The sequence below is a fragment of the Hirsutella rhossiliensis genome, assembly GCF_020360975.1.
Source record: "Hirsutella rhossiliensis strain HR02 chromosome Unknown scaffold00004, whole genome shotgun sequence".
Lineage (NCBI taxonomy): Eukaryota > Fungi > Ascomycota > Sordariomycetes > Hypocreales > Ophiocordycipitaceae > Hirsutella > Hirsutella rhossiliensis.
This window is the reverse complement of record NW_025408670.1, coordinates 4,870,891-4,881,184: the sequence shown is the minus strand read 5'-3', so window position 1 is coordinate 4,881,184 and position 10,294 is coordinate 4,870,891. Positions and strand designations below refer to the sequence as shown.

The 10,294-nt window shown below is 55.5% G+C and overlaps 1 protein-coding gene across 1 annotated transcript; it reads left to right on the top strand.

Annotated features, from left to right (window-relative positions):
- Positions 1-2,020: 2,020 nt before the first annotated feature.
- Positions 2,021-3,137, top strand: HRG_04790 (mating-type protein MAT alpha 1 HMG-box domain-containing protein; the record flags this gene model as incomplete). Its single annotated transcript, XM_044863261.1, has 2 exons — positions 2,021-2,258; positions 2,311-3,137. 2 exons carry the CDS (start codon positions 2,021-2,023, stop codon positions 3,135-3,137), a joined length of 1,065 nt encoding a protein of 354 aa, XP_044721875.1.
- Positions 3,138-10,294: the final 7,157 nt, after the last annotated feature.

Below are 10,294 nucleotides of genomic sequence, written 5' to 3'. Positions count from 1 at the left end.
TGGAAACAATCAGACGTTGTTTCGGCGCCTCGAGATGCCATACAAGACATCCGCACAAGGTCTTTGAACCTATATCTCGACAAACACGAAGAGGAAACATTTCATCCTCCAAGCGTTGAAGGTAAGTGTTTTCGCTTTTGCTCTATTTGATCATCCGCTAATGAAACTCCTCACTATAGACGTGATATCCGAGAGCTTAGAAATAACTCGATTCCTTTTGGAGAATCTGGACGACAGCAACGAAATCCTCCAACGTCTTCATGCTATCGGCTATCATCACCAGAGCGATGCCATATGTATTGTTCAAGGGGCTTTGGCCATGTGGTACTCGAGTGCCATCCCTGCCATTTCCCGAGATCCTCTCCAAGGGTTTAACCCAGAAGCCCCGCGAGAGTTCGACGGAAATGGGGAAGAATTTGACCCGTGGAGTCGAAGATTCGCGGCGCAACAACACGCCTCGGCAAATCTTGGAATCGTGGCCATATTGATGACCTTCGAACCTTGCGATTCTGAAGCTCATCCACTTCTCAAGACCGGCTCTCTCGTTGCAAGATCCGTCGCTACACTTCTTTACGCGGTTTTTCTGATCTCTCCGCAAATGCTGGAGGAGACATGGACTCATCTCTTGGAGTTGACACGGCCCGATGAAACGATCAAAACTTTCCTGAGGTCTACCTGGTCACTTATGCGCGAGAACTGCACTTGGTTGAATGCCCCAGCACCAGGGTCTGAGTTTGGAGCAACACTTGACGAAGTGAGACTCTCCAGCGATGGAATGGACCTTATTACCAGGATTGGGCGTTCTTCCTGGCACTCTCCACCACCATGGCACCCACTCAGAAACGTTCCTGGATCCTCGTGGAACAAGTTTTTGCGTAATCACAGCCAGCCGATATTTCCAGAACTACCGTCGCAGAGCTCAGACTTTCGCATAACGGTACCTGGTTCGTTGAGCACTCTGGCAAGTACTTTCGAGGAGTATTACTTTCAGCTCCGGTCTCGTATGGATCAGGTAAGCAGGCCATCTCCTATGTCGTACAGTTTGGTCAAACCATTAACAATAAACTTTAGACTGGACGTCAGCGACGAGTGCTTCACCGCGAATCTCAAATTCGACAGTTTCATTCACTGTCCGAGGCAACTGGTCGACGTTATCCCGCGATAGATTTGTCTGAGGACGTAAGTAATAATCTTCACTGCTTCAGGCGATTCTGCTGATGAAAATGAACTACAGAACGCTTCGTATACCGAAGAACCAGTGCAGGATTTCTTGTACAAGCTGCCCATGGTATGATTTTCTCACGCTTCACCTTCGAGATTCAGAGCTAATTCGTATATACCAAAAGGTCAAAAAGCCAATCAGCGACATGCGCGGTCACTTGACCTTTCCTTTCATGAATACTTTGGTCAGAGCTTGGAGATTCCAGGATGAGCCGGATGAGGTAGACCCAGACTTCCACATCATGACATTTGAACGCTAAGAAATGGACGAGAACTGGTTTCTGCGATCCTTATGTTTAATATACTACATTGCATGGTTTACAATAAAAGCTGAGGTCTCCTTCCCCGGGGATTATTTTTCACGCAATTTACTGCTGCTTTTCACGTCGTTTCTGAAGCTACTAGATATCAGATGTCTGGTATCTTATTTACGAGATAGGTAGGCTGCTACCTGCTCAAAGAAAAACATGCACGAATTTGTTTTGAGCTGTTTGGCCAACTGCTCGCAGCTCGCCGGGCCCCAGCCACAGGGCACCCCAGTCGGTACGTTTCCGCCCTGCCAACCATCTACCGTTACTACCTACTAGTACCTGTAAATATTCGTAGGTACCTGAGGTACTGTATACTTCGTACCTACACTACCTCCCTGAACCTCTACCCCCTTTCACCAGAACATCCACCCCCCATCCAACCACCCCCCTAACTAGGTACCTACCTCCTCGTGTTCCTCTCGCCTTTCTGGAACTAACATCTTTGACTTCACACACTTCACATCTCGGCAGCTGGCCATCGAAACAAAATGACGACTAGAGCTGAGGTTTTGCATCATCTGTCCTTTGTCCGGAGCGACATTCTTTTGAACTTTCTATCGGACGACGCAATCTTTCAGCTTGCGTCCCGATACTACGAATCGACGACGGAGGCCGACGTTCTTACACCCGTGGCCACCGCAGCAGCACCTCGCGCCACTGGGCAGACAAAAGATGTGTCTTGTGATCGAGCGAAGCGCCCTCTCAATGCCTTCATGGCATTTCGGAGTATGTTCAATTCTTTTCATGCATATTGAAATGGCTGACACAGCATTGCTAGGTTACTACTTGAAGCTGTTTCCCGACGTGCAACAGAAGACGGCTTCTGGGTTTCTCACCACCTTGTGGCACAAAGACCCATTCAGAAACAAGTGGGCTTTGGTTGCGAAGGTGTACTCCTTTGTGAGAGACCAAATCGGCAAGGACAAGGTTTCTCTGGCATATTTTCTGAGCCTTGCCTGCCCTATCATGAGCATCATTGAGCCCGCTGCGTATCTGAACGCGCTCGGGTGGTTTATTCAAGAGGACGACGCAGGATCCAAGAAGCTGGTCCAGGACGAATCGTCTGCAACTCTGGACCAATCGAGCTCGCTGTCATCGGAATACCCCAGCACCGAAATCGAACTCTTGTCCACTCTCGTCGAAGTTGGGTACTTCCCCGATCAGGGCGTCGATCTTGTGGAGAGGATGGGATCCAGCCACAGCGGGATCATGGCTACGCGCGCCGCCAAATATGCCCTTCCTGTTTCCTACACGAAGGAGAAAATGGGTTTCATCGACATGATCAGAAGTGATCCGATTCAAGCGTCAAAAGATATCCTTGGCGATTGCTACAACGAAAACACAATCCGACATTTTGGCGTCAAGTCGTACAACGTGGAGAATGTCGATTCCATTACGCACTTGTCCATGCAACGCGAATATCAGGATCCGCGTTCCTTTTATGACTACTCGGTCAGTTACGCAGGGATGGACATCGACGGTTCGAATGAACCCGTGATGAGATTTGACAATATCCCCGAGAATGAAACTTTCGACATCGACAGTCCTTTTGATCTTGATAAGATCCTTGGTCAATCTCAGTCAGAGGGCGAAAGAAGTGAGTGAGATTTCCCATTCACAGATGATTAAACTAACGGTACCCAGCTGCTCATCTTCCTCCAAGTCCTCCACACAACCCGCTGGAAGACTTTCATTTCGCGTTCTAGAGGCGAAGATTCAGCGGAAACGATCTCAATTCTTGTCATCGTGTAGATGACTTCCAATCAGACAGCAGAGCGACAATTTTGCTTTACACAATCCAGGACCTACAAAAAGGGAGGTACCATTCAAGGCACGATTCAGGAAATCATTCAAGGCACGGTAGAAGGCATGTTTTTTTTATCAAGGATTCAACTTTGCAATGGCTTTAGCTCTAGGCTCGTTTTAAGATCCAACGTTCGCCAGTATAGGACACGGGAAGTTAAATTGAAGTTCTGGCTACGAATAAAGGGCACAACGGGGCTCGAGCTTTAATGGGGAGGGCAACCAAGATGGAATCTAGAAGGTATCGATCGGGGAAAGTGACTCGGCTCTTGCCCCCAGTAAACCTCCTTCCCCTGGGCGGTTGGGAGTGAGAAAAAAAATGACCAAAGCAGGAGAGGAAGAGATAGGGCGGGAGGCGAGAGGGCAAATAAATGGGGCTCTTCGAGTCGACATGACAATGCCCGGGGGTGGCCTCTGCGAGGGTTCGCTTTCCCACTGCCTGGAGAGTTGGCTCCGCCTCTACCCCTGCTCTGGGTGTTGCTCTCCTCTTTTTTTAATCTTCTTCCGTGTACAAGTCTGGAATTGGACGCGTAAGGGGAGAATTCCCGGTTGGCTATGCTATGAGTGGTTGTTGGCCGGAACCCGCCTGCTGCACGTGCAGCCTACTACCTAGGTAGCTGTGCGGATGTGTAGCCAGACAGCACGTACGGTACGGAAATCCAGCTGTGAGAGAGCATACTGTACGTCGGCCGGTAGCTGTGTTCTGCCTCTTGCCAGGTGTTTGCGGCGCGTTGCTCGGCATCGGCTCCAACCTCATGCTTTTTATTTCTTTTCTGCCTGCATTTTCACTACGGCAACGAGCTTCCCATACATCATGCACTCAGATCACGAGGACATCAAAAGAGGCTGGGAACGGTTGAGGCTGGGGTTGACGAGGTGACGGGCGGGCGGTGAGCAGACTCGTGGCCAAGCGGCCTCACTCTCTCTCTCACACACACTCTCTCTCCCTATTGCGGCGACTTATTGACATGAGGAACAATGGACGGTCGGTTTGCCTCGTTCCTCAAGGTTTCATTCGCTGGGGTGCACTCGGGCGACGTGCGAGGGCGCAAATCCTGCATTCACTCCGAGAGCGCCGAGGAGAAGGGAAGACTGGGGTGATGATGATGAGTCGATGACATATTAAATGGTGGGGCGATTGGCAAGACGAACAAAGCAGGGCGAGGAGGAGAGAAAGCTGGATCCACAGAGGGAGGACGATGCACAGTGGGCGGTTGAACTCGACGAGATGACGAGACGCGGCGAGTGGGGGAAAAGGAGGAAGAGTTGAAGTCGAGCTGGAGAGCCGGACGAAAGAGAGGGACCTCTCAAGTACCGTCATTGGCTGGGGCTCAAAACAGGGATTGGGTCTGGCTGCGGGGCGCGCTAATGCCGGCTTGTCAGTTGGCGGTCGATCAGGGCGCTAACAAGAAGGCTCTTGCTTGTTTTGGTAGCCGGCAGAGTGGCATGTACCGCGGCTGCAGTCGGTACATGGGCACAGGGTCCTGAGCCTCGGCAAGAGCTCGGTGCCTTGCTCTCGGCACAGCGGCGGCCACGGTGGGCGCGAGAGCGATGAGGGGAGCCGGAGCCGAGCTGGTGGGGTTGGGGGCAAGTACCTGCTGGCTTGCAAGTACCTCGCGTGTATACTTTGTATACTTGCCAACTGCACTCTCTCTATCCCCTCTCTCTGCTCTCCCCCTCTCTCACCCCCTCTCTCTCCAGACTCTTTTGCTCTCTCTCGCGCGCGCTAATACCGCCAACCAACAGCGCATCTCGGAGCCTGTGGCCAAGGCCAGGACAAGACGCGCCAACCAAACCGAAGCGCACGTATGCACATGCACACCACCGCTGCCCTTTGCCTTGTTACAAGCAGGGACTGACATCACCACAGCCTTACCCCGTGTCCTCTGTGCGCGCCGGCCTATGGCTCCCGTTGCGGTGTCTGCGTCTCGAAGCCCTCGACTCCAAGCAACCGCTCACGAAGACGGAGAAGAGGACACGCTCCCACTGTTCACCTCCGCTTGTCCTTGTTGCCGCTCCGTCGACACCGGCCAACCGGACTAGCGGTGGCCCCGCACTCGTCCGGGCGTTTCGCCGTGCACCGCCAGGCGTTGGTGGCTGTTCTCCCCCGCCGCCCCGCACGTCGAGCCCGCGGCCACGGCCTCGTCGTCGTCGACGCAAGCTGCTTGGGACGAAATCGACTGGCCGGATACGCAATCATGGGGCACAATGCGGTGCACGTCCCCCATCGACAATAGGCATCGCGATAGGCTCGCAAACCAGACGGTATGCTACTGCACATTCGAGGCAGGGAAAGAAGAAAACAAGACTGCATACGGCCTTGGGTCATGCGCTCTTCTCAGTAAGCATCGAGGTTGGGGATACGTATTCTATCTTTCCCCCATTCTTTGATGCCGCGTGGACAACGAAACGTACGAGTGAGTACCCGAGACACGATGCCTCCATTCATTGATTCACGCCCCTTGGCCCCGATTTTTCCATCAGGTGCCCTCTTGTCGACTTTTGGCGGATTTCTCCCTGGCTCAACCAGGGCGGGCTGCTCCAATGCCGTCATCAATAAGTAAACCCCCTCGTGCTCCATCAACCCAAACACAGCGGGTAACCCTGCGAAAATCGTCGGTATGGAGACAGGCACCCCTTGCCAACGCCGTCTGAGCGCAGCAGGCAGCAAGCAACCGACGCCTGGGCTATTTTCTTCTTTCTTGTTCCTCCACATCTGGGTCCCACCATGTCCGGTACCATGACCATCACTAACCCTGTTCTGCATGGCTACCGAGCCCGGTACATGCCGATCCTGGCACCCTGCACCCACCCAACAGGGTCCAGGTCCAAAGATAGTCCGTCCATCGCCAGAGGCAATACCGTGTCCCGGGATGGCGCAAGGCTAGGTAGGTGGCTGTTGCTTGCTTGCCTCTAGCCCGTCAAGGCGATGGGTGTTGTTCGGCTTATCACGGTTCTCGATGGACGTCTACTATACTCGGCCTCTGCATTCCTTGCCGCCCCGAGCTTCGTCGGCGTCTGGTTGCAGGGCTTCTCTTGTGACTGTTCAAGTTCCATGTCACTTCTGAGCTCTTCCGATAACGGACGCGCATGCTTCCCCGCATCTTTCCAGAACGCTGCCGCTGGAATCATGGAGGGGGCAGGTGTTGCATGTACTCACAGTACCTGGTGGCCAGCAGTGCAGTTGCCCATGTCGAGAGCTCCCTCGCACCCCCTAATCGGCCTCGGATCGACCTGCCGCGATAAAGAGACCGGACGTGCGGGAAAAAGCAAGGGCGGATCCGGCCCGAGCCAATCAAGTCACGTCGTCTCGGCACGCTCCGACACACCTTTGGTTTCTTTTCTTTCCCCCTCATCCCCTCCTTCTTTTCATCCACCTGTTTGTTGTCTTTGGAGCCACAAACTTTCTCCACAGTCCAGGGCACAATCCTTCGTCGCCCCCGCTGCCTGCCCGCCCGAAACCCAGGTCTCGCTAAAGACATCTCCCGCTCCTCTACGGACCCTCCTCTTCGTCCTCGGCCAGCACGCCTTGCTCTCCTCGCCGTCCGACCCCAGCGCCGCCGTTCCCGCCCTCCGTCTTTTTCCCTTCTTCTTTCGACCTGCAGTACTAGCCTTGAGGCCGTTTCTTTGCTACATAGCACATACGCTAACTTGGGAGTTGGCGCCTCGTACGGCGGCCAACAGGAATCAAGCGCCTTTGTGTCTCGTGATCCTCTCTGCTCCCAGACCTGACTTGGCCCTGCCATCGCCGTCGTCATGTTCGGCGCCAGTCTGTGCGTTTATCGGGCAAAACATTGGGGGGTCCCAAGCAGACCGGCCTTCTTGGTTGCACCGCCGCCTCGTGCCTGTGATGACGAGAACTGCGTGGCGCGAGCCGGGGGAGGCCAAGCTCAGCCAGCCAACTCGCAAGCCATGGCACCTGTTTGCAGGCCAGCAAGCACATCGGGACGGCACAATGTATGTCCTCTGCTCTGCGCGTCGCTTGTCTCGTCACTCGTGCACCTCTCACCCTCACCACCAAGGCTGTCCCCCAACAGCATCGGCCCCAACAAGCCCACCTACTGTACAGTCCGGACCCCAATCCTTTCCAATCTAAATTCAGTTCACTACGTGTTGGGTCGGCGGTTGACTGGCTCGCTGGCTGAGAGGCATCAGGGGGAAAGCGGCCCGGGGTGGCACGGCCGCCCTGCATATGTCGTGGTGCGCGTGTCTGTTGTTTCTCGCCATTTCCAATGCGAAAAGCAGCGTTTTTCGTCCCTTGCAAGTATTAGAACCTACCCTGGATAAGTCGATATGTTTTGTATGAGCTGGCCCTGGCAGAGCCAAGAAAGGCAAGCAAGCGGGCCTCATGAGCGATGCTGTCAAGGAAGCCAAGTCGACTCTCCACGCCTCATAAGCGTATGCACACACATATGCACGAAGCAAACCGGCAAACAAGCCCGGGGCCTTCGCCCGCCTCAAGAGCAGCAAGACCTGCATGAGATGTGTGCGCCACAGAGCCGCCCACCACCTCTTCTCTGAAAGCGCCTCCCCTTGTCTACTATGTATAGTTACTGTACCTGGCCCTGCCGTCTCTAGCACCTCCGTACACATGTACAGTAATTATCAATTACGCAGCATGCATGCTTAAGGTAGTTTCTACCGGCCGTGCATGGCTGCTAGATGTATGAAGTACATGCGCCTGCTTGGCGTTGCTTGCAGCGGTCCTTTGAGCCGCTCACGGGAGACGACACCAGCACCAACACAAGCAAAACTAGACATGACTTACCTACCCTTCGCACAAGGAGCAACAAGCAACCGTCTTTCCCTGCCCTTCTCTGTCTCTCCCCTTCCCTGAGCAACACGCCAAGAGTTTCCCCAATTTGCCTCGAGCAGGTGTTGTAGCTTGAAAAGGGGTGGCTGAGGGCCAGCCAGGCTCCGCAATCAGCACTGTCCGGGGAAAGGGACGGGCAAAAAGGGCCAGGTTTGTTGCGTGCACACCAGAATCGTTCCGGCACTGTGGACGGGGAGACGATAGCTTAAACGCTTTACAGTACGAATTATGGAGCACAGTAATTAAGTGGGTTGCTCCGGGGAGCAGACAAGGATTGGTGCTTGCCCCCACTACGGCACAGAGCCTAGGTACAGTACCTACTGTAGGTAATTAGATAGTGTTCCGCCCTGGCCTAGTAATACGTACCTAATTCTCCGTACCCGGGGCGTGTGTGGTCAGATAGTCCGATGGCCCGGGCAAACGTCCGCCGACAAGATTGATAGAACGCATGGGAACTCGGCTGGCAAACGTACTGCACGGAGACAGAATCCAATATGAATCGTCGTTCAAATCAAGGCACATCTATGCCGCCCAGACCGTCTCTCATTTACTGCCGGCCCCTCCGAGAGCCTTCACTTCCTCCTCCTCCTCCTCCTCCTCTCCCCTGACCAGGGGCCCTCGACGCCCACGGGCCCTTTCCAGCAGCCCGCCGCCGAGTGCAGCTCCAAACGCGCGCCTGGGCAACGACGGCAGATAAATGAGCTTCAACCGGGCCAGGTCTGTGCCTTGGAAGCCCGCAGCCACGAGAAATCACCTGCTCAGCAAAGGCTGAGGCATGGCCGGGACGCCTCTGGCCGCCGACTGCGCGCCCGGCGCTGCCATCACTGCCGCTTGACGTACGGCCCGGCTCGTGTCATGCGTCTCCGTCTCGATGAGGCGTTCTCGCTCTCAAGACAGACGCGGGGGGCCCAGGGCCGCGGCATCGCCGTGACAAACAACCTCCCCCGAGTCCAGTCTCGAACCGGCCGAGACACCGCCAGCGGAAGGAGGGGTGTCTTCAACGGCGCCAGCACGTTGGTCTGCTGTTGCTGCTGCGCTTGGGTACAAACGGCCCCAACAACCCCCTCCCCCCCCTTTTTCTTGGAGAGGGGGACCAAGAGCATCGCCCGTCTCCGCCGGGGCCCACGGGGGACGGGTCGGTTGGCGAGAACATCCACCCACGTTGCCAGCGAGCGTTGGACACGCATCAAACCCCTTTGCTCGCCCACATGCGCATCGCAAACAGCAAGGCCATTACCGCGTGGCGCCCATCCTGCGTCCGCGCGCATCATCACTCAACCGTCAAACGTCCTGCTCATCCCCCCGGCCGTCGGCGCGCATACGCGCATGGCCTCCTAACCAGTACGCCTCTCGGATGCCACGCCCCAGCCCTAAAAGGCACTGCTCTAGGCGTCTCGTCATCCCCCCCCCCCGCGTGAGTTGCTTGCGGACGTGCGCCATGTCGTCCAGGCTGCTTGCCTCCGAGTCGGGTCGTGGCGCGGGCATCTGCTGTTTACACCGTGTACTGCGTCCGTAGCCATGAAAGCTCCCGCTCTCCTACTGTGCATTTCTTCATCTCAAAAGGAAATAACTGCTTAGTTGAAAGATTGGGGTTCAAAAGTAGTGGCAGCTATCTCGTCAAAGCGTATGCAGTGGTGATAAGGTACCCAGCACCGGCCCCCTCGACAAAGAGACCCAACTGCCTGAAGTTGGCACCCCTCTGCAGCTTCACCCAGCCAGGCAATCTTCAGCGACTTACTCCCCCCTTCTCCGCCAGCCCAACGTACACGGTCTCGGTTGATACACGCGCACCCGGATTTCCTCCCCACCCCGAGTCTTTCTTCTCCATCCAGTCCCCGCGGGGCTCGCAGCTCCCGCCTCCCGTCGTCCACCGTGATGCTTCTCCACTGCCAATTGCACGCCAACGTCGCCCACGCGTCCCCTGTCAAGTGACGAGTCTGGCCGAGGCCAACACCGCCCCATCCCGTCTCCGGAGACCATGCTCCACAATAGACCGCACAGGCCAGGCGCTTTCGCCTCTCTGCCATGTCCTCTTGCTGCGCAGCCGCCGCGGACACTGGACACTGCAGGCGGACGCGCATCCAGGCAGCAGCATCCTTTGTTCGCATTGCAAAGTAGCGCGCGCTTGGTTTGGGGTAGAGCCAGT